The following is a 25,091-nucleotide window of genomic DNA, read 5'->3' as shown; positions in this document are numbered from 1 at the left end:
AGTTGTTTTCCTTCACTACTTCACTACTTGGAGGGAATGAAATCCTCAAATAAATCATTTCCCATCAGAAGAAACAGAGTTCTTTGCTGCATTGCACACAGTTGGAGGCAAGCCTGGGAATGCCGACACTGCATGGGCCAGTCCTTGTGCTGTAGGAATTTTGCCTGAATAAGGACTACAAGGAAAGGATCTACATCCATTTGCATCCTGCTGCGTTTTATGTAGCTTTAAAAATTCCTTGGATACTTTGGATCGGAGAGGCTATTCAGACAGAGAACATTGTCGTTCTGCTAGAGTTTGTCTAGAAGCTCTGCTGCACCTCTCAAAACCTCAATGAACTCTTGCAGTCCTTTGTCCAAAATACCTGTCTAGTCTCCAGGGATCAAAAGTTCTTCTGGAGTAAATTAACATCACTGGAACTGATCCAGCTTACAACAGTGGACAATTTGGTTACACATTTCTGTTGGACGGAGCTTAATCTGGCTGTGTAATTATTCAGCTCAAGAGCAGAAGTTCTCCTTCTCAGATTCCAGTTTGGTCAGTGATCTTTAATTCCTTAAGAAAAACCTAAGTGAGCCTGAGAGCAGCAGTAGGTGCTGATTCATTCTGTTTATGTGTATTTCATGACAGAGAAGTAAAATGGGGAGGGGAGGGCACTTCAAGGATTAACCTTATATGAACAGCAAAAACTAATAGTTCTTTTTTTCTGTCTTCAGGTGACAGAAGAAGTTCAGCGGATATTAAAAAGGTGCAGTTATGAATTCGTGTGCAGGGGTAAAGTCAGTGTAAAGGGAAAAGGTGAAATGTTGACCTATTTCCTGGAAGGAAAGGCTGATGGAAATAATTCACAAACACGGTCTTTAAACTTAGAGCGGAAAATGTACCCTTACGGGAGAGCAAACATTCAAACAAAACTGGGCACCAGCTGTCCATCGGTGTCCTCAGTTGCTAGCTTTACTGTAAAAGCTGGGCTTGGAGCAGGTCAAGCATCTGCCACTCACACAAATCAAACACTGCATTATCTTCCTTCTGTGCCAGCTGTGAAGGAGGCGTAGAGCAAAGGAGATTTGGTTGTGCCATTTGCGGTGAACTTGGAGAGCAATGGTTGCCTGAATTTTTACCAAGAGATCAGAGGTCATAGGCCATGGCATTAACCAAGGACCACTACAACCCAACCAAAGAGAACTTGGGGACTGTGTAACGAACTCTTGGGATGGAACATATAAGGGCTAGCAATTCTGTTAGGAAAAGTCAAAACCTGATTTTCTGGAAATGAGGAATATTTTCTTGGCATTTTTAAAGGGTAAATGAAAAAAAGTTAGATAAACGTGCAAGCAATTATGTATGTGTGTGTGTGTATATATATGTTTTAATCTATATATGCACATATACAAAGTCCTGTGTAGACTTAATAGAGATTTATAGAGATAAACATAAAAATATGTATTTATTTACACATCCACCTGCAAAGAGATTTCTCTTTCTGTCATAGCCAGCATTGTTGGGACTGGGATTAGCAAAACTGCATTTAGCTGTGGAGTGGGGGGCAGCTGGAGACTCTCCAGGGCTACAGCAAGAGTTAGAGAAACTTTGCTCCCAGTGCATGGGTTAAAGCAATGACAACAGTGTTCATTCTGCTGTCAATGGCAGATAGGTGAAGGCTGGACTCAGCTAATTGCTAAACCCTATGTATTTTTTAAAATTGTCTTTGCATGCTCCAAAAACTTCAAAAAAATTCCAATTCAAACCATAACACTAGCATATGAAGTAGATAAACCACAGAGCTTAAAGGTTTGGCAGAAGAACAATATATATTCCTTCCATAAAAAAAAACAAAAACAACCAGGGGTGGTAGAGTTTAGAAGTTGCTGCCTCTTCACAGGTCATTTGACTGTGGAAGACAGAGGAGCCACCCTGCAAGCACAGCAATATGCTTATGCAATATAGAAACATTCCTTTATGTACAGTGCTGATTTTATTGAAGAGCAGAAAGATGGTATTATTTCAGGCTTTTACAAACAGCACAGGTCCTGTGGCTCAGTTCCAGGATTTAGCTTTACCTTTCTAAACAGCTCAAAGAATAGTCCTGTACTGGTGACAAACATGCTGTTGCTAGCTTTGTGACATTTGTATGTTTGCCAACACAGTCTTACATCTTAACTGATTTTTTAAATGTATGCCACAGTTTTATTATATCTTGATTCTACCCAGGCTCACTTTTCAAATCTGTACAATTATAGAAAGCTATAATTCTGAGAAATAAGCACAGTCAAACTTTGCCCAAATGAGGAGCACACTGGTAAACGTGCCAGGAGAGTGAGGCCTGCTCTTAATCTGCATAAAAGGGAACATATTTTGATTGCTTTTTCCTTTAATGCAGCCCACATCCTATTGTTCATGGTTTCATCTTGAAACGCTGATCTGGGCGTGAAATGTGGGATGCAGCTCCGTACTGGAGGTGCGGGCAATTGGAGGTCATCCTGCGGAGTGACATGTGCTCCATGGGCAGGTACCCTACTGTCCAGGTGGGGATGCACAAGCTAACCAGCCTCACTGCTTTCCAAAAGAGAAGCAAAACTTTATGTTGTCTAAAAACATGCAAAACTTCCTTTTAACTAACAAAAAAAATGAAAAAAAAAAACCTGACCAAACAAACCAAAGAAACCAAACCCGGAAAACCCACCCAAGACTGCAGACGTTGTCCAGATTGTGCAGTAGAAAACTTGCATGTACTAGATGTCACATTTCCCCTTGGTAGGCCTATTTTATTACTGATTTTAGTGGAAAGAATATTCTGAGTGATTCTCTTACAATGTGCATTTGCTTTGGAGCAGTCACTGTTTGTGTTAAATGTGTATGGACAAATACTGTGTCAACAGTTGCAGATGGTTAAAGAAATGCTGCAGGAGTTTCCATTCTCCATGTAGGCGTATCAGGCTGCTGTGGGACTCCAGTGGTTTTCAGCAGGATTTTTAATTAATTTTTATGTACCCTGTCAGCCAGGTGCTTCATTACAAAGCTAGCAAAATCAGTGTTGTGATTAAAGTGACTATAAAAAACTGAGAATTGCTTCCTACTGTACTAGGTGTATGCACCCTGGCTGATGTGTAGAAAGTCACTGCAGTTCTTTACCTCCCTAACAGCTATCCAGTTCACGGGTATTCTTCTAGAATAATTTCATTCTGGTTTTGAGGCATCCAAAGCCATTTAAATAAATACAAGTAGAGAATACAGATTTTAAAAGAACAACAGTTTACATAATTAAACTGAATAAGTGGTATCCATGTAAAGTACACTGCATATTTATGTTTCCTAATAGGTTTGTAAGAACTAAATCGTCACATAGGTAAGTTAAATATTTAACCAAAATGGAAAGCATTATGTGCAATACCATTAATCACTTAGTTCCACTCACAAAGAGCCCAAGTTACACAATTTTTGAATCAGTGAATTTGGTATAATTTCACTGATAATAACAAAACATTATTTTTACATGTACTGTTATTAAAAGCATCTTCAGATCCTCATAGTAGATCTGGTAGTATGTGAACACATAGACCAAATATGCCATTGGCCTACCCCAAAAGCTTACAGTGAAATTATTTCTTTGTTACTTTTTTAATAGGTACAAGATATAGGCATATTGCCATTGTTTCTTTTATCACTAAATGGACAGTGAGCAGAAACAAATTGTCCCCTGTGCTAATATTTTCTGGACTGTTCTCATTCCCAGACTCATTCCCAGCCTAGTCCTGAAGTAAAGTCAATGGAAGATCATGTAGCAAGGTAAATTTGGATTATTCATTTTAATATTTTAAAAGACTAGCAGGTGCTAGTAGAATTACTTGTCTCCAACAGTCAAGTGTGGTACGTGACTTTGTAATAATGTTTTCCATGTTGAATGGAAAGGACGAGACAGGCGCAGTCCATCATCAGCTCCTCATTCGGCCCTTTTGCAGGAGGTCTGTGCCTCCGGAGCAGGTTGAGTGGACCAGGATGGCTTCTTGGTGCTGCAGCCAGTCCAGTGTGCATGCACTAGCTTACAGCATCAGTGATGGTGTATTTGGAGTCAGTTTCCAGACTTTGTTTGAGTCTTACCATTAACATTTTTCATATTTTTGTTGTGGTTGTTGTTGCTGGTTTTACTATGGGGAAAACTTTATTTCACTATGTAGTCCTGGACTAAGCAGTAGAGAATCATGAAGAACATTCAGCGAAGGCACAAATTAGTAAAAAGCCATGTGAAAATGATAGGCAGTCTTCAGCAGCCATTCCAACAGGGAAAACTAAATGCCCGTTGAAATCATGATATAATGAAGCTGTGCTCTTGCCTTTATGCTTTCCCTCCCTATTTATATAATTTCCCCCCATTTTCCTTTTCTGCGTACATTTGTTTTATTTCAGTTCTTGTGTGATAGCTTTAAATGACAGATTTAATCTCTCTGCTCTTCTGCATTCTTTGATATGTTCAGTAAGTTTTATACATAGAAGGAGGTAGTAGTAATACTTCCGATAACCCCACAAATACACATTTTCTGCCAAATTAGAGAAGCTTGTCATCAAATTTTTATTGGCAATTGGCTGAAGATAATATGTGGCCCATTCCAATATCCCTGAAAATCATCAGAAGGATTTCCTTGGATTTCTGTGGGATTTGGGTTGTGTCCACCTTAATGCATGCAGTTGTATTTCCTATCTTGCATTTATTAATTTTCTGGTCAAACCCCGTAACTTTTGCCTGGGTGACCTTGCTGTAGCCCCAACAAGGAGTAGTTCTGCCCCACAGCACGCAAAAGTCCCTCACATTTAACTGAGGATAGTAACTTGTTGCGCTGTGAGCAGAATAGCCTCCTGCACTTCTGTTCACTATTTTGTGCAGCTGTTAGCTTGAAATAATTAACCGATATGAGCCCTACAACAAAGGGATGCCATTTTGGCATGTCGATGTCTGTCAATAGCAAGCACAATATTTCACATCAGTTTGCACGTTCTCTCTTTCAGATAATAGTAATAATCTATGTCTTTTGTTCTTTATATAAGGAGATAAGTATCAGAGATCTTCAGACTTCACTGTCTTGGGAGCTAATTTCAAAGTGTTCCTATGCTACCTTTATCTTTAAATGATTTTTTAATTATTATTCTCTGCTGAGATTACAAACTGGCATTCAGTTTAATTACTGGCTAGATATTTCCAAACATTTTCCATTTGCATTGACTAGAAAGCTGTTTTATCCAGCCTGTAAAATACGTTGGCTTTAGTAGCTGCTTCGCGCTGTGGCAAGTCACACTCCCTCGTCTTCACTAAAACACACGCAAATTCTCCCTTGCTTTCTCTAGGTGAGACTGAGAGTCAAAAGCTTTGGCTCATTAGGGCTGAATCTGCATCCCTTATGTACCCGCAAGGCCTGCAGAAATCATCAGGAGTTTAGCATGTTTATGAAGGTCAGGAGTTGAGCTTCTGTAGGCCAAGTTCTGCTTTGGGTTACAGCGATGTCTCGTGTCGGTACTGAACTGAGTATTTTACAACACTGTAACCGAGAGTAGGTCACGCACCTAAATCTCTTACACGCTTTTGCCTGTAATTTCTCTGTAAGGCAAAAGAAAGTACTTGGGAGTCACTGTTCAAAGGGAAACAGTATATGACCTGTGCCATTTCAGTGCTTTGAGGAGTCTGAACACCTTAGTAAGTAGCGTGAATCATTTTCATGTGTTGAATTCCTGCTTGTAGCAGAAGCAAAGCGTTTTCTTTACATCATCAAGTCCAGATTCTGTATATGTTCTGCCCAGGCAGGAGGACTATTTAGCCATAATGTTCTTTCAAGTTAGAGTTTTGTATTACAGTGAAAACCAACATTTTTTAATTTGTGATAAACGTGTATTATAATGCCTTATTTATTTTTAATCTTGTACAGTGTTACAAAACAACAGAAAACATTGGCCTTTCATGTATTATTCACTTTAAAAGATGTATTGTATTATGAAATTTTGTAAATAGTTTTAGCTCGAACAGGTAATTGCATGTACACTTGTATAAAAAGAGGCAAAAAGGCACACTTTTAACAAATGTTAACGATTTTTGTAAGAGACATTTTACATGTGCATGGAGATTATAAATCCTTTGGAAATGGATGTCCTTTTGCTTTTCCTTGCAATCTACTGCATGCCACTCATGCCTGACTTCAGTAAAACAAAACAAAACAGTAAGTTTTCCTAAATGTTTTTGACATATCACTTCTGGCACAGAGTTAAATCCACTAGTTGCATGTGCGTTCAGCAAAGCAAAATCAAAATGCAAACAGCAAATAAAGAAGAAAAATAATTTAATGATTGTGATCTGCCAACCTCAGTGTTCCAAGATCCATAATACAGTATACGAAAAGTGTTATCAACATCTATGCTGTCTTCATAAGGTACCTTCTGGTCATTAGAAGCAATAAACTCTACTTACTGTAATATAAAAAGCAAGCAGATATTCTAGTTCATAATGGTGTGATATCTGGCATTCAATGGGTATTCTCTGATACTGCAGTTGATGTAGTATTGTCATCAAGAATGACCAAGTGTCAAATCCATCATTGCTGTATGCAGGTGCAACACTATGGAAGGTAAAGGAGGTGAATTTGGCCCATCGACGTTACCCAGAGTATATTTCTAATGTGGTAATAAGTTATTGTATGTGAAAAGTACACAATGCAAATAGATTGTTTTCCTAGATACATACATATATGTATATATATGTATGTGTATATATATAAACTAATTTTGTTGCCTTACTTTTGTTAGCTTTTTTGACTCATTTTCCAAATAAGTTCTATTGCTAAGCAGAAAGTATTTAACAGAACTATTAGGAGAAGGTTCACTGGGTTCTCTGGCTTTGAGCCATCCGGGTTCTGTGCTGATGCTAGTCCTGCCCCCACTAAAGCCATGCTTACAGGGACGCCTCCCTTAGGCGTCACAGCCTAACCCACAGCTTGAGGCCCGCGTCAGTTAGTGGCATAGGAATAAGAAATTAATATCCAATCCTCTAGCTGATTTTTCCAATATTGCTGCTGAACAAAACTTTAAATTCTGGAGGTATTTTTCCATGCATAATTTTTAAAGTTGTCATGCCTGTGTCACTACAGCTTGGGGCTACTTCTCAAATTACTTATATAATTGCCGTATGATAAATGAGGAGTATTGTAGGGGCATAACACTGAGGTTGGTGGCCGAGGGAAAAGGGTGTGGACCGTGAATACTTTCTACTATGGATTAATAAGGACTTCTTGTATTTTACAGATTTGAGCTAGTATTATGATAGGACTTAGAAATCCATTAACTTGTATGTTTAATCGGGTGACTGTGGGGTTAACTAAGCAGTACAGCTTCTGCAAGTACTTCTGTCATCCAAAGTTAAGATGTAGATTCATGCAATGTATCCCAGTTGCCTGCATACTGGAACCACTACCTTGTACTGATGATTGGCTTCATACAGCAGTTAAGGGTTTCTAACAGTCATAAACTAACTCCTCTCAAATTCAGTGGGTTTTACATCTCAGTGTGGCATAATTGTTGTGACTAATGACAGTCTGGACTCTGCTTCTCTACCCCACCCTGTTTATGATTGGCTTTTTCCAGAACTCTATATAGGCTTTTTTTAGCTCTTTGTTCCTTTTAATCCCATCCTCACTGAGTTTTCAGGCAAAATCTAAATCATGAATAAATATGTAAATGTAAATAAATGGAAAAAAAGTACATATAAGCAGGAGGCTGCCTGTTGCTCTTTAATTACTCTTCAAAATGTCACACTGCTTGGGTGGCCTGGTGTGACTTACGATCTGATCGGTGCAAGAACAAAAACAGGAAAAGAAGAGAAACAAAAGCACAAAGTTAGCAGGAGTACAAAATAACAAAAAGAAAAGAAGCCTGTGAGATAGCAATTGCTGAGAGGAAAAGGTAAAAAGCCAGTTCTCCTTCTGAAGTCAATGGTAAAGCTCTGTGACATGGGACAGGTCTTGAGCATCTGAGCTGACAGAGTACTCAACCAGATTCCTAGTGCAACAAAAATAAGGCTTGTGTTTAACTGCACGGCTAGATCCTTTCTGAGTTTTCGTGTCTGTTCACATTTACAAGAGTGTTCCAGATCTCTTGGTGAACAGCTGTCAGTGTCAGAAGGAATTATCCAGAATGGTTGGGGGTTGTCACCTTTAATGCCTATTTTCTGATCATGAGGAAGCACCTTGAAATTTGAATTAGCACTGGTTAATGTACATAGCCTATGTGCTGAAAGGACTTGGGTTTGCTTGTGCCTTACTGCATGCTAGAGGATCTGCTTCTTTATATTAGGATCCCCGTTTTATGCCTTCTGTGGCATCAGACATGTCACGCCTGCATAAAACTGAAGGAACAAACAGTGCTGCATCACTGTGAAGCATTTTTACTACTTCCTTTCCTACTTTGGTTTACTACCAGCACAGTTTTGTGGGTGCAAGGAGTGCTCCGAGTGTTCATGGAGGGAGGCCATGCACAGGTATATGTTGGTCCAAGCTAAATAACAGATTTCCTAGAAAGCTCAGCACACACGGTGAACTGAGTTCTGCAGACAATCTGTCCAGATAGTTTGGAGCTCCTTTGAAAAAGCTGGCTGCCCTCCTCTTCAGAACAGGCTTCCACAACATGTTGATTAAAAACATCCAGAACGCTTACCTACAGCTTGTAACTGCACTGCCACGTTTGCTAGACATAGGTTAGCCTGCTGGTGGTGAAACAGCTAACAGTTCTCGTTGTGGGCAAGGCTAAGGTGTGCTTCAGTTACTGCGGTTGTGCACACTATCGTGTCTTACTTTCAAGTGCCTGACCTGCTGCTTTGATCCTAGACCTGTCAATGGTGGCATCAGTTATGAAAAATTTGAGCTGGCACGTTGAAGTTCTTTAGGTGATTTCTTACGTCTTTTACTCTTTAGTGCGCATGGGTGCAAAGGTAGTCTGTTCTTACATTTCAAATGCCATTCAAGGGATATATCAAGAATTTTCAATGAAATGTAGATGAAAATTAATTACCTGTGCCATCACGTAATTGCTTCATGATAATTACATTTTTAAATTCTTACAGTAGAAATCCTTCTTCACTTAGAATTCCTGCTTTTTTTACAGTAACGTTACTAGGGTTCAATTAGGAAAAAAAGAAGTGAAGTGATTGTGTAACTTGCTCCCCTTTGCAAGTACAATTGTCTGCACAAATTTGGACTTAGACAAAGCAAATGGTGAGTTTCTTTTCTGCATTCAAGCAGCTAGTTATTACACTGAGGTGGCTTTGGAAAATGTTACAGAATACAGTAAGAATGAAAGTAATGCTTTCAGAGTTTCTGGTGTAAAAAACAGAGTCCAAGAGCAGTTACCATTTAATTTAATAATTACTTTTAATTTAACCCAATATAGAGAATTCTAGAGAAGTGATATTATTTTCAGTGAAATTCTGACAGGGTCAAAAACACTTCTTGGAGGTTCTTTTTCATAATATACTTGTGTGTAGATTTGTCTGTGTGCATATCATCGGTTTGTACATGGAATGTGGGTAATGGTGCAAAACTAGTAATACACGCATTTCAGAGTTTCAAGCAGATTCAGCCAAATTTGACCCATCTCTTAAAACCCCTGCCACTAAAACTTGTGCTGCAACTCACATCTGTCTGGATTTTATCCTGCTGATTAGTCCTTGTACTCTTTGCTGTCAGGAGGTTACTTTTTGCCTTTCTGGTATATATCCATAGGTTCTGCTTGGAAATGAGATGTTAAGTATTTTTCTGATCTGTTAATTGAAAAGATTTGAAAGTGTACTTGATTCCCTCTTTTTGTAATGAAATGTTCAGCAGCCTAAGGTAGGAAGCACAAAACCACATGAAGCATGTGTTCTACAATCAAAATTGGTCTGCCTACACGCAATGGCACGGTGTCCGTTGTAGGCTTACCCATCATTTTAAGCATCCTAGAATTATTTAAATGTAATAAGCACCATAGCACTAAGAGAAGGAGCTAGGCAGGCCTGCCTGCCTCTAAACACCACATAATTGTTCTTTGGACATAAAAATGTGACCTGCAGCTCATAAAACACTGCTGCTTAAGAAATCAGTGCCCCTGCTGCCCTTTAACTCGCCTTCAGTTGTTCAGTGCCATCACGTTTTTGTTGCAGGCAGTTACCGTCCACGCAGGCCTCCTTACGTCTCCCTCTGTAGATCCTTCATCACATGGTTGGCAAACTTCTTCTTTTTCGAAGAGAAAATACATTTTCAAAAAAAGCAGATTTTTCATATAATAGGTGTTTAGGGGAAAAGAAGTAGCTTTGACGTAGCCTGGTTAGGAAGCAGTACGTGTGACAGCAAACCCGAAAGGGCGAATAAACGTGCCCTGTGGTGGGAGCGCAGGGGCCAGCAGCGGCAGCGAGGTGGGCAGCGAGGCTTCACCCTGCAGCTGCAGGCAGGGAGAGCGGCCGCTCTGCTCGCGTCCCCAGAGAAGAGACACAGATAAGCTAGAGTGGGGTAGCCCCTGGTTCCTGTTCCCTAGCGGTTTACTAAACGTGCAGACTCATTTCAAGGGCAGTCGTGCTGTCTGTGTCCAGGTGCCACTCTTTATTAAAAAATAAGAGCAAGGAAGGATGCAGTCTTGGGGTTTCAACTGAAGTATTCAGTAAAAGACCGTGCAAGAGGTATCTTACCAGCTGCTTAACCTGCAGACGTTTGCAGCAAATTCTGCACTGCTTCCAAACTAACTTGAATATTCTGCTTAGACTTTGAAAAAAATGTATATGCATCAGGTAGAGATGTTCCATTCCTCCAAGGGAAAACCAGCTCTATTCTTCTCCCTATTTAATTGGCACACAAGGTTTCAGAAGATCGTTTAGTCTGATTTGCAGCCCAGTAAAGTTAATGGAAATATTAACTTTGATGATTGTTAAATTGTTAGACCAGGTCTTATTCTAGTGTCTGTTCCTCTCCCGCTGATGTCAAATGGGGTGTTGCCAGTGACTTCAAAGGGACCAGGAGGACGCCTACTGTATCACAACAGAAACATCTACGTAGGTAAATAAAATGAATAGTCCTAACTTTAAGGAATGAATTAGTAAGTCAAGATGTCATTTTTCCAACTATTGTAGCCCACTGAACCTATAAATATTTTTTATATCTATACAGCTATACACTATATATATATATGTATGTATATACATAGTACAATACAATAACTTAACACTGGGTAACTTCTAATGATAGATTTGCATTAATAATACGGGTCTATTTTTATGTAAATAGAATATTGTAGAGTATCTTCCAGTCTTTTTCAGGATTGTTAAATTGAGAAGAGCAATTGAATATTTGTCCTATTTTTATGTTAAAAAGTGAATGGACTGAAATGTTAAATGTGAATGTAAATTTCTTATTGCAACTTTTATACTGAGTGTTTGCACTATTATAATTTCTGGGATCTAATTAAAAATAAAGGAAAAAATTTGCTTGAATAAACACCTGTTTGGTATTGTTGTTTTGGTTTGGGGTTTGGGTTTGGTTTAAATCAAGTTGTATTCATTATTCTATACCAAGCTGCCTTTCACAGGGTCCAACTACAGTTTCTCAGTTTTCAGGCTAAGAACATGCATCTAGAAATCCTGCAATTTTATTTTCACAATTGCTTTGAACTGAAGAACCTTACGGGAACAATTCAGCTCCCTTGTGAGTCTTGTTGACTTTCTGCATTGACCACAGTGGAAGCCAGCTTGGGCCAAGTGCTCCATCCATTGTGCAAGCAGAGGAAAGCAAACATGTGCAAATACTGGCAAAATACTGGCCACATAGACCAGAAGACAGGGAGGGGAAGCTCATCTCTCCCTTTCCACAAGCCAGAAATAATTGGCCAACTTGAGCCAAGTGTAGGTTTTGTAGGCAGTTTATATTGTGCAAGATACAGAACCAACCTGAGTGCAAAATTGCATAGGTTAACTTAAAATTGATTTGAAAACTGATAGAGTTATATCGGTAACGTGTCTCTCAAGAGACTTTGTAAGCTTGGGCACAGTACCAAAGTAATTTGATTGTACGGCTTCCAAATCACAGCAGACTCCCATCTGGCCAGCTCAGAGCAAAAGCAGAGGCGCTCAGGTCCGTCACGCCTGTCCATGCAGATATGCCCTGAGATAACTTGGAAATGCAGAGTCCCTTGTGATGGAAAACAGCCTGGGCTCAGATGCAAGGGGTTTTATTCCAAATGCTAGACTAAGGCTCCCCAGCTGTTTCCCTTGCAGGTTAGAGAGCGCGGTGCGAGTTGTACCGAATTATTGTGATGACAGTGAGTGTGATGGAACTGTTCTTGGTTTGCCCTTACACCAGTGAGAAGAAGGGTTTGAGGCCTTATGTAGCCATTTTTTGTTCTCTCCTTCCCCTCTGAAAGACAGCGTGCCAGATCTTCATAACTGTCAATCAGAATAGCTCCGCTGAAGTCAAAAGGACATAAATAAACTGCAAATCTGGCCTTCATCTTTCATTGCACCTATTCTGCCACATTGGTATTTTAAGTCTTTCTCTTAATGCTAAAATGTGCAAGCCTCCCTGTGTTGTTTTGGGGGAATTTATGTATATAAATACACACAGAGCTATATATACTTGTATACAAAATATGTACACACACACACACATATGTTAATGAGATAGTGTACGTTCTGGTTTTAATGACCCAGGTCAGGTACCTGGAAACATTTTTTCTGCCATGCCCCATTACACAGTTGAATCACTTCAGAAACATAATCACACAGTGTGAGAATTTGTTTTGCTTAAAGAATGAGGTAGTATCAGTGGTGGGTTGCTTATATCCTCTGGTAACGTTTTTGGGCAAGGACACCAGTCCCAGTTGTGGGTGGTTTATGCTATAGAAATGCAGTCCCTGGATGAGAAACTCCAGAGAGATTGGATTTCTGTAGCGTAAACCACCCAGGACTGGAACTGGTGTTCTTGTCCAATTGTTCTTGTCAAATTGAAATAGGGGGAAGGGGACAACGGAAAATGAGAACATGGTGTACATCCAGGCGTTACTGGTGCATTGCCTCCATATCTATGTCAAAGCCTTCCAGTTTTGCAGCCATTCCCTGGGGCAGTGGGTCACCTAATGCACTGTTCCTGCTGGCGGAACATGATGTTCAATGGAAGGAAACAATTATACAGGTACCAGTCATGGACCGTATTCTCATTTGGGCCATTCTGATGGAAAAAAAGGCACAGCTGGAAAGTGAGTCACGTAGCGGAAATTGTCTGTGACAATTCTGGCTCTCGTTAAACCCGCTGAACTGTGGAGAGAGCATCTGAGGATGGGGATCTTGAGGTGTAGCCAGGCTACTTAGGATCCGATCCTAAACATCCAGTCCTGTGCAGATTATTTCTGCTATCAATTGCAGCAGTAGTTTGCGTAAGTTTTCAGGCTCAAGGCTCAGAGGATAGAAACTGGCTTTTAGTATTACGTTACCATGAGCCTCCCAGGCTTAGGCTGTTTCTATACTTGTAACCAGACATTGGTCCGCTATTATTAGATATGGCCATAGCGAGCTAGCAATGAAGAAGTAGAAGGAGCTAGTCATGAAAAAGTAGTCATGATTATTATGAATGTTTATCTTTCCATTTACTAGGCATAGTCTGAAGATGCCAATGAGGGGTTCATAGAGACAGTGTAACTTATCAATTACTACACCACCACAGACAAAGCAGACGAGCTTCCCTGTCACAAATGCTCTGCTTCACTAAGTCAGTGGGACTCCAATGACTTCATCAGCATTCCCTCATCTCAGACCACCTGGGGATTCATCTGCGCAATACTAATATGACAAGAAAGAGCCATTGATATTCATCTAGCCTGACCTCCTGCACAGGACTGCACTCAGTCTGGCCATGCTACTGCGCTGCACAAACACAGCATTTTTTGTTTATTATTAGATGTAATAAAGTAAAGCAAATCCATCATTTTCTGGTCGCTGAGAGATTTGAAGTCAGACATTTGTTTGGCATTGGCCAAACTGTGCTCATACTGTTGCCAAAGGTCATGAAAGCACCACCGACTGTTTTCCCCCAAACTCTATAGTTACTCTGTATGTTTATTGAACTTTGGCAATAATATTATGTGCTCCTCAGCAGCACTGCCAACATAATTAGAAAGGAGCAGTCATATCAGAAAACACACAGCAAGTTACTGAGGAAAGGTCCCAGTTGAATATTAACTCAGATCGACTTCTGGGGTGTAGAAACACGTAGAAAGTGTATGGGACACCGTCTAGTGAATAAACAACATGCAGACAGAACACATCGTGGCATGCTGTAAGACTGAAGTGGATAAGCATATAATGAAGAGGAGTCATTGACGTAATTACAAAGGCAGGTGGTGGCACATTGATTTTTATCAAGGTCAATGACCTCCACTGCTACTAACGTGTACCTAGTTTCTTACTACTGAGGTAATTAGACTTTTTGAAGTCAAATATTAATCCTCCAAACCTTTGGATAAAAAAGATACTTTTCTCAATTTGGCATTCCCCTCAATGGTTTTAGAGTGGCTACTTGTATCTTACAACCTTGTTTAACCAAGAGAGGCGACAATTTTTAATGCCTTAAGGTTTTATAATTGACCTTAAGATAGTAGCATCTTTAAATATGTACAGCCTAATCCTCCTCTCACATAGACACCAAGCACTGCATCTGAGGGCAGAGCTGATCCATGCCGAGGGAAGATGTGACACTGAACTTGTCCGTATGTGTTCCTTAAGGCTTTTGTTTACTCAGTCCTAACGTTGCATTAAGGCAGAAAAAAAATTTGGCTGTTAGAATACTACTTTCAGTTCCCTGCAATTGGTGGACCTAGGTGAAAATTTTATAACATCAACATCTAAATTAAAAGCCTTTAAGAATATTTGCAGTGGGTCAGAGACAGAGCATCAAGTCTCATTGTTCCTCAACCTCTCACTGAAATGAATCATATGGAGGGTGATTTAAACATATAAATAAGGGTTTGACTTTCTGAGCAGCTGTGCAACCCAGTTAGTATATCAAGATCGTGATTTTGACTGCACAAAATCAGATTTGTTGTCCAGCTGCACCCAGTCATAGCAGAGGTACACTACCCAAAATCTGTAGAAATATATAACCTGAAGCATGCGTCATGACTCAGTGTGTTGCTAGTACAGAGCCATTTTTCTTCTGACGGGTTGTGAAACCTCCAAACCATCTGTCCAGGATTCCCTAAACCCTTCCTCTCAGACTGCTTATGAGATGCTCCTATGACAGGAGTTGGAGTGGGAATTTTACCACACAGGTCTGTTCCTGGACACTGTAGCCAAAGACATTGACCCTGCCTCTGGCCAGAAGAAAGGTCATTGCCACGCTGAGTAATGGGATGTTCCAACAGTTGCAAAGCTACCACTTCCACACTACTACCATAAATAATGCCATATTTTTCTCCAGTGATCATAACATCATAATTCAGCAGAATTCTACCAACTATGAGGAAAGTCTTCCAAAATGTGAAAACTTTAAAGTTGCTGGAGAGCAGGTTCATAAGTGTACATAAGTGCTTTTCAGGCACTGAAAAGCTTGTTTAACAGACCACAAAGGATTCATATCGTCCTTGGTTTCTGAAGGTTTTAGCAAAGGTTTTCCTGGTGAAAGGACTGGAAGGCCTGTCCTGTGAGGACGGCTGAGGACTTTGGGTTTGTCTTGTTTGGAGAAAAGGAGGCTGAGGGGCGACCTCACTGCTCCCTACAGCGTCCTCATGAGGGGAAGGGGAAAGTGAGGTGCTGAGCTCTTCTCCCTGGTACCCAGTGCCAGGATGCATGGGAACAGTTCAAAGTTGCACCAGGGGAGGTTCAGATTTGACATGAGGAAACATTTCTTTACCAAGAGGGTGCCCAGGAACCTGGAACAGGCTTCCTAGAGAGGTGGTCGATGCCCCAAGCCTGTCAGTGTTTAAGAGGCATTTGGACAATGCCCTTAATGACATGCTTTAGCTTTTGGTCAGCCCTGAAGTGGTCAGGCAGTGGGTCTCACTGGTCATTGTAGGTCCCTTCCAACTGAAAAAAAAATTCTATTCTATTCTATTCTAAAGTGTCTTCAAAACACATATATTAAATGGCTGTCCCCACTGTATACCCTATCATGAATCTCAGGATTTTCAGTAGTGCCCAGGCATGTAATTCCTACTGAAATCAGTGGAAATAAATTGCTAAGGTGCTTTTGAAAAGTCCTACTGGGTCCCTCTGTGCAGCTTTATGTACCTAAATAGGCTAAGTACGCAGAGAGTGTTGGGCTGTTTCCGTTTCGATGTCTGTGGCTGCCCAAGGAGCTTACGATTCACTGGGACAGAGGCTGTGCTCCTTTTGCATGCCCCACAGTACCATAACGCTGGGATGCCCAAGGGAGGCACTATTCTGCAGAGGTCAGTTCATGATGAGGCTGCCTGCTGGCTTCAGCCTTCATGTCAACAAATGAGGTGTCCCACGCCTATTTTCACTGAGGAGTTCAGGCTTACCAGCAGTCTTGTTTGAATCTGAGCACTCCTGTTTGAATTCCCTGTACACAAAACTCAGATACAGGAAGAATAGGTTATGGGAATTTGAATGAGATTTGCATTTTAATGGAGTTTCATCCATAAACAACTCATAGTCTGGGCCTAAGTCTCCTAAATCATTTAGGAAATACAGTTTAATTTCCTTTCTTTTTCATTTTTTCCTTTGTCTTGCCCATTCCTTTAATCTTTCTTCTAATTTATTCTTTCCACATGGCTCTAAATTTAGGAAAGCATTTTCACCTTTGTGTCCCTCTCTCCATTTCTTCTTCTTCTTTTTACACTCCTTTTACTCCCCACCACCATTCGTATTCTTCTTCTGGCTCTTCTTCCTTCCAGTTCTCCAAACAAGGGTCATTCCACCGTGGGTTGTCAGACGAAGTAGAGTGCTGAGCTCCCCTTACCAGCTCCTACTGCCTATTATGTACTTCTTTGTGGAATCACCCCCTGCGCCAAAAAACATCAGACTAGTTGCAAGAGCAGGGAGAAGGCCTGATACCGTTCTGCCCAGGAAAGACTGCACCTAGCTCCTAACTGCTTGGACACTTTTGCAAGATTTGTGACTTCACAAACTAGAATCACATATCCAAGTCAATATAGTATGTTAGGGAAGCATATGAGCTCAGAGCTGGTTCAGCATCCAAGTTCCCTTCAGGAGAACTGTTTGGCAATGCCATCAGAGTGGGAAACGAAGAAATGAATAGAGCAGCAATTGAAGAAGCGTGGTCTCTCAGGTTAGACCAGAACACTAAGGGAAAAAGCTGTCCCTTCATGTCCCTGTATGTATGTATGTTATTCCTTGGTAAACTGAAAAACAATTCCAGTTTCACTCTCTTCCAGGTGAGGCCTCCTCAAACTCCCATGTCTCTGAAGTGAATTTGTGCATTTGAACTGGAAATAAGGGGCTGAAATTTGAACAAAACACTGTGCTGTTTTTGTTTTCCCCACTTTTGTTGGTTTTGGAAGTCAAAATATTACAAATTAATGTTTCTCACAAGGGAATGCAGTAAAAACATTTAAAACATTTCCTATGTAGGTTTTCTATTTTTGGAACACATTTAGAAAGGGAGATGAAGTTATCCCCTAAAATGAGATCAACAAAAGAATCCTTCAAGCCATAAACATAAAGCAGTGGGAGGCTGATATAATATATACGGAAGTGCATAATAATATTGCTGGAATTGTGTGCCATCTTGCATCAGACAGCAAAAGAGAGGAAGGTGTGTAAACATAGACCAAACAGCTGGATCCAGACCTGTGGAATTATTGCTCCAAAATATCAGGTAGACAATGCTGAGGAGGAAGATGGTGATACCAAGGAATGTAATTTTAGTGAAGGAATGGTTCATACTGAATACGTGTGAGCACAGGACACCGTATGTGTCATTCTTTGAAAGATGCAAGAAGCCTGCAAGATGCCACTCTTGCCAGAGCTTGGGTGTTTCATGTCCAGGCTACAGATACACCAAGGCCAAGGTAATATCATCACTCCAGCGGTTCTGCTGAGCTCTGCATGCCTGCATTAATTTTGGACTCTTTTCTGTCTGATCTCTGCATAGTTATGTCCCTCCTGTTCTCTGTAACATCCTGCCACCACTTCATAAAAAGCTAAATATGTAGGACATAAAAGAAACCATGGCTAAGAGTGAGAACAACTTGCAAATCTCCTGATTTATATCTTGAGGACATTTGGCAAGGAACTCGAGGAAATGGCAAGTAATGGTTTTGCAGGAAAGGGGAAGGTTATTTTTTAAGACATTTGTAGGAAAAGACCATGGAAGGCAGGCATAAAGATGATGCAGCTACAGACAGCACTGGGGGACTGTGAGATGCCACGGAAAGGATACGCCAGAAAGTGAGGGCAAGCGTGGTGAGGAGGGCAAAGCACAAGCTGGAAGCCAAGGCCAGACGTGTCTGAAGGGGTCCGGTGAGAGGACGCCAGGTTTGCTCCGAGCCACCAAAAAGCTTCTCGCACAGGTTCACGCTGCGCGGCATGGTTTGCATCACTGCCTCGCCGGGAGAGGCGATATGATGTCCCACTGACACAGCAGGACAGGGCAAACATTGCAACACTACGGCAAGACACCACTCTCCGCTCTGTGCTATATGAGGAACCGGCTTGCCGAGCTCTGCGAGGTACCATATGGCTGACCTGGTGGGTTTGCTCACCAAGCCACAAGGCCACTAGTTTGAAAACTAACTACTAATATTCAAAATGAGGTAAGGGTTGGTCTAGCCTCTTCTATGTTTATAAAGGACTGAAAATTTTTTTTTTTTTTTTTTTTGCCCAGCCACAAATATCTCAAAATAGTTTTTGTTTAGTTCTCAAAATATTCCTGTACGAACCTCCTCTGGGAGTTTAGGAAATAAATAGCTTATCCTGGACAGACTATTTATTTCCAGGATGTTTACTCGTGCAATCCATGTGATTGTAAAGTGCCTCCATTTCTCAAGCTCTCTTTCAGTTCCTTAGGGGCACATAATTTAAACCTAGCAACTTTCCCCATATACTGACAGACTGTTATTCGTAAATATTGAACTGGTAGCTCCAATTCTCTATTCATAGTGCAATTATTAATGTGGCAAGAGAGGGTGGTTTATGATTAGGTTTGAAATGCCCAGACTCCCTGGAACCACAAGTTCAAACCCCGGCGAGATCAGCCCTTCGCCCCTCTGTCTGCGCTAGATGCGCTCCACAACCTCAGGTCACCCGCATAAAGCCCTCAAATTAGGTCTGGCTGATCAGCTTAGATTTTAAAGGTCCACAGGTCATGCTTTGTCCAAAGGGGCTACCCCAATATTTGCGCCCATGCTCCCTCATGCCTCTGCTTGCCCTGCAGTGTTGGGATCGCAGCACCCACCACTGTCACCCACCACAGAGCTGGCTTGCGATTTAGTGGGGCTGGTGCAGCCCCACTGCTTTTCTCTGTCAACAAAAATTACAGTCCTCCACCTGAGCCACACCATTTCAGACCAATGCAATTCTCATCTAAGAGCTGAGATTTTGAAACCACTTTCTTCAAGATAAAATGCTGCCATTTCCACAGTTGTTAGCTGCAAACGCCGTGAAATTCAGACTGCAGCAAGATAACCTTCCGCTTATTCTCACTACCTATTTTCCTAAAAGAAGAACTTTTTCATGGCAGATTTAACATTTGTTTTCTCGTTTATTTCTTGGGCAAGAGAAGCAGTGAGAAAATAAAATCAGGATGGAACAGGTATACTGCATCGACATCCATCCATCCATCAACACACATCCATGTTCTGACAAATCCTCAATGTGCCTTAAGCAGCCATGTGAAGCCAATTAACCACTAGATGTGATTTTGTGATTCAAATAGGCAGCAAGCAGCAGAGATTAAATAGCAATAAACATAGCACAAAGGTAAGTTAGCTAGCCCATTTTCCTATGATTAATTCATCCTAGATTTCTATTTAGTAGTTTATTCAGTTAGCAGCACTGCTGAAACTCCTAAAAAATCCCAAATGTGTGATTTAGAGAGTCTCTGCAGCAAAGGATGTTGGGAGGCTAGCAGGGCTATAAGAAGCAAAGTAGCAACTGAAGCCAGATCACCTGAGAAGCAGAGGAAGACATCAGGTAGAACCTGGTAGGTCTGGTAAGTATGTTTTCTTTTGTCAAAGTTGCTACAAGGTGCATTCTCCACAGTAGCCTCTGGCATTCTTAAATGGTTTATCCTTCTCTATTGTTTTTAGACTTCTCCCCTCCTTTATTCATAATGGTGTTATTAAAACAACTGAACAGAAAAAGTTTGTTGCTGGTATATATGTGTCTCTAAAGCACAGAAAAGTGTGAAAGAAAAAAAAACCAACCATGCTGTTGTTTTCCTCAGAAGCTCTGGTTCTTTTTATATTATATTCTTTAAAATAATATATATTAAAATAATATATATAATATATTATTATATTATATTCTTTAAAAACTAACTTTAAATAAAAAATAGCTTTTAATTGGCCATCTAAACTTTAATGAGTGAGGGGAAGGCATCAAAATGTATAGCTGAGGATGGGCTTGTGGTGCGGTGATGGTTGCAAACTCCTTCTTATTCCCTATCTAAGTTTAATCATGCAAGCTTACTGATGGTAAGCTTCTATGACAAAGACCAAGGGAAGTCAAGCTGGCTGAGCAGGAAAGGAAAAAGGCAGTGTCTGCAGGCTGAGCGCCGCTTATACTGCATCACACGAGCTAGCACTGCTAAGAAGTGAGGGGAGAAATGGGTACCCAAATAAAAGTGATAATGGGATTCCTTTTTCCTCCCTTCTCTCCAAGGGGGAAAAAAAAAAAAAACCACAAAACACCTGACTCTTGCTGCACTGAAGAGTCAGTGCTCCACCTCTTGCCTCCCCTTTAGAAACTCTGCCCCTACACAGGTGCAACACCTTGACAAGGAAGGGAGAACTGGTGCCTTTTACTTCAGCAAAGATCTCTCGCTGTCCTCCTGTGCCCCCTTCATTGTAGTCCCATTGTCCTACCAGCCCCCACCAAGGCCTTTGATCTATAGGGCTTAGAATATGGGCACTTAAAACATATTTCCCCCTTGATGAGCTTCATGCAATCAACCTGCATGAAATATCTGAACTGCCTCATGAAAGCAAAGAGTTCAACAGTTACTAAAGTCCTTAACTGCTCATCTAATTCAGATATTTATCTTAAACTGGATATATTTATCTTGGGCTTCTCCACGTGTAAGAAGTCAAGTTCCTTTTTGCTGGGGGTTGGCAAATGAGTAGGGGAAATGCTACTAACAAAATCAACCTTGCAACCTTGTTGTAAAGTCAGTTGAAAACGGACTCGCACAGAACATGGTTTAGGATCAGCAGAAATAAGCCAAATGCCAAGTAAGTAGGAGGGAATGAGAGGTTTGTGAACCCCCTTTTAAGAAAACAAGAGAAACAAACTGGCAATTGGACTAAGAGATGCTTGTTTGAATCCAGAACTTTGCACATCCCTAGAGCACTTGAATTTTTGCTGCACTGTGGTAATCCCTCTGGTATCTAACAGTTTTCATCTACCCACCCACTGTTAGTGGCTGCAGCCCTGGAAGTATATTATTTATATACTCTGAATGACAAAACACTGTCTTAATGATGTTGCAATTAATGAGATATCTTAAAAAAATTCTAGTATATGTGGAGCTCCACATGCTGAGGGGTGGGACAGGGGTAAGTGTTGTATGTGTGACAAGCTGTCTTCTAATGTTCAGTTTTCAACGTGGCTCTTTCAAACCCTTGAAGACCACTGATCTAGACAAAGGATAAATTCCATGTAAAGGGAGAATGCAGACATGAAAATAGGAACACCTATTTGTCTTTGCAGCAGCTGAACACCTTACATGGCACCTCTTGCTATGTGAGCAGAGACACAATTTTCTCTTCTTACTTTCTTAAGGCAATAAACCTGACTTCAAGATGTCAGAGGAAGAAGATTCTTTCCTGAATGTTAAAAGATCTCTGAAAAAGCGAATGGTGAAACACAGCACGCCAGTGGACTCAATGCTTTCAAGAACAATGCCATCTCTTACAGATCTGACAAATCAGTCAATCAAGGACCAAAATGTCAGCAAGAGAGTTTATGGATCTCCAATGCCAAAATCAAATCGAAGGAGATCGTTAGCTCAAGTGTCATTAGTAAGTGTTGAAGCATACTTCCCCCATATGTCTCCGAAGAGGCTTTCAACAGCGTTTGACTCGCAAGAATTAAACAAAGAGATAAGCCAAAGCTCTCAGGTTGTGTTTTCTAGAAGGAGGCTTTCCACGGTGTTGGCCTCTGAGGAATCAAATGAAGAGCCAAGTGACAAGGTTGTACCAAACACGGAAAGTCAGGCTCCCACCAAAGCATCTGAGGAGGCTGCAGTAACTCGCAAGAGTGGATCTTCATGGCTTGTTACGGGAATACCAGGGATAAAAGATAGCCCGATAGTAAAAACCAGAAAGAAGAAAACTGATAAAGCTCTTGTGGTAATGGCTTTCCTTTAGTTATGAAACAGATAAGCTATACAACTTCCTACCAATGCTGAATATATACAGGTCTTTCTAATAATGTGAGAATATTTTAGTTACGGAACAACTCCACAACTTTATCAGTGAGAACTTGTATTTATGAATTGGGTCATAACCTGCTAGACTCTGTGGTATCATTCCTAATCACAGACTGGATGGGATGCAGTGTTCCAAACTAGTACTTGCTTCAGCTTGTGAGCTTGCGTGACTAGTGTACACTAGTACAAAAGTACATTTTTTTAAATATATCTTTCTTTAGGAGAAATGTGAGAATGGGTAGAAATCAGTGATTTTTTTTCAAGTTTCTTAATGTTGGCAAGTTAACTAAAACTGGAGAAACAAATAATCTACTACTTTCCTTGTTTAATCCAAATTGTAGTGCTTTATAAAAAAAAATGCCAGTCATTGCAAATAGGGTCTTGTGTGCAGTCCTTCAATTAGTGTAGGGTTTCCTTGGGAAAGTTTAGATTAATGGACCTTATGCAGGTCTCTATTCTTCTGTTCTGTGGAGCACAAGAACTCAATTTCCTAGAACTCTGATTATTGGCAAGGGCCCTGTGGAAAGCCCACGGAAAGGATAGGGAGGCAGCAGAGTTAGACTCTGAAGGCTGTCACGTCAGTGTGAAGCCATCACATTCTGTTCTGGTTTGTTTTTTGCCCTGTACCATATTGTTCATGGGTGTGTTGGAAACTCAGGAAAACTTGCCCGATCTGAAAGTAAAGGCTTCTTATCTAAAAACAAGTGAAAACTTCCAGTTGGGTTCATAATGCCTTTGTGTATGTTGTCACCTGCTTTAACAAACAAACATCTGAATGGATTAGGTTGATTAATATTTCTTTTCTATAACAGAGAAAGAAAGAAAGAGAATGGCTGCTTCGTCAACTTAAAAACATTGAAGAAGCAACTGAACACGAACTGACAATTGAAGAAGCTTGATTGAACTACTTATGGAATTAGTGCCATCACATCCTTCTTGTGGGAATAGCTGGTTCCAGTAAATCACACACCTGACTATAGTGTCTGTTAGACTTCCCCTTTCCTTCAAAAATGTTCTTCTTTTGTTGTTTGGTTGGTTTTATGATTCTTTTTGCCCTTTAAATCTAGGAGGAGTCCGGTACAAATTAAGAAGTGCCTCTACATGACAGCCAATGTTAATTCGTAACGGCTGAAGGCCTGGAACAAAGAAGGGAGGGAGAACTTTGTGTAAGAATCATTCTTCATCCTGCCACAGCTCTTCCTGACCATACTCTTTTGTGTAGTGTTCAAATCTTGTAGGGCTGCTGGTGTTCCTTAAGTGACAAAGTCCCAGTGGCCACAGAAGAGCGCAATCCTGGTTAGCCAAAGGAGAATCTCCTCATCTAAAGAGTAATCAAAACTGATGCAATCGGGAATGTTTTTGCTGCTAGCTGGGGAGATGAGGAAATAGTGAGAGGCACCAAGGAGGGAGGCCATCCTCTAGAGATTACTAATTAATGAGAGTTTGTTTTGAAGTTTTGGCTCAAAATGAGTTTGCCCCAGGCCTGGACTGTAAATGCACCTCACTGTTGCACTGGAGATCCTTAACGCTCAATTCTGTGCTCTGAGGGGTTATGGGGCTTCTGTTTTTCCCTGGAGCTGCTGCACGGAGGGGAAGAAGGGTGTCTTCCCTGACAGCTCTAGTGGCAAAATGGCAATTTAGCTCAGAGCAACTCTTTCTGAAGCACCGGTCAAGAAGTGATGCAAAAAGCATAATGCTCATGTTAGTTCCTACTGCTGTCTGCCACTTAATCTTTAGGCAGAGCTTAACACTTCTAAGTGATCTATGGGGTGTCACCAACAGGGATCCAGAACGGATTTACTGCATGCACACACATATCCCTGCATTTGTGTGGCTGTACTGATTTTTTCAGCCTGTCCCAGGCCCTATCTAATTACTCCAAAGGGGAGAGGTCCTGTTCAAAAGAAGCTGCAAATTAAGGATGGAGGCAAGGGAAGCTTTTTAATTTCCTTCTTACACACTGAAACTTGCATTAGCTCATGTCCAAGATGGCAGAGAAACAGGAGCATGGCCCAAGCCAACGTTATGAGACAGGCTAACCAATAGCAGCTGTGTTACACTCAAAAATGTGAGCAGCGTTGTGGTTTTACAACCTCTCTCAGGATTTAAAAGGAATTAGGATGTTTATGCTAATGATTCCTGAAGTGAAACTCTTCAGAGTTTCTCAGGAGAACAGCCTTGTCCTCAGACCTGGCTTTCTGTGGTAGCCAGGCAGTGGGGTGATGTTGCCCCTCAGGTCACCAGCCAAGGCATGCTTACTTGGTCTGATGTTTAGTTAATGTTCTGGTATTTGTTTGTGTGTGTTACCCAGGCTGCTTGTCTGGCCTCCACAGGTTCCTCTGGCAACCAGGGAGCTGCTGGCTGATGTAGATCACAAGCTGCTTTTGAGATAAAATAGGCATGGCTGCAGATGTGCTGCTATTCCCCTTGAGCTTGCAGGCATTTCATCAGCATCTATGATTTGTGCCAGGGGCT

The 25,091-nt window shown here is 41.0% G+C and overlaps 2 protein-coding genes across 2 annotated transcripts in view; both read left to right on the top strand.

Annotated features, from left to right (window-relative positions):
• Positions 1-9,166, top strand: part of ADCY1 (adenylate cyclase 1) — a 165,171-nt gene extending 156,005 nt beyond the window's left edge. Inside the window, exon 20 of the mRNA XM_069809308.1 lies at positions 717-9,166. Within this exon, the coding sequence (XP_069665409.1) occupies positions 717-1,055 (339 nt within the window). The 3' untranslated portion in view covers positions 1,056-9,166. The remainder of the gene's footprint in view (positions 1-716) is intronic.
• Positions 9,167-13,022: 3,856 nt separating this feature from the next.
• Positions 13,023-23,515, top strand: CCDC201 (coiled-coil domain containing 201). Its single transcript, XM_069808808.1, has 3 exons — positions 13,023-13,245; positions 21,968-22,536; positions 23,429-23,515. Exons 1-3 carry the CDS (start codon positions 13,023-13,025, stop codon positions 23,513-23,515), a joined length of 879 nt encoding a protein of 292 aa, XP_069664909.1.
• The last annotated feature ends 1,576 nt before the right edge of the window (positions 23,516-25,091 follow it).

The sequence above is a fragment of the Haliaeetus albicilla genome, chromosome 21 (genome assembly GCF_947461875.1).
Source record: "Haliaeetus albicilla chromosome 21, bHalAlb1.1, whole genome shotgun sequence".
Classification (NCBI taxonomy): Eukaryota; Metazoa; Chordata; class Aves; order Accipitriformes; family Accipitridae; genus Haliaeetus; species Haliaeetus albicilla.
Note: the sequence above shows the minus strand (reverse complement) of the source record. Positions and strands in the feature narration are given on the sequence as shown.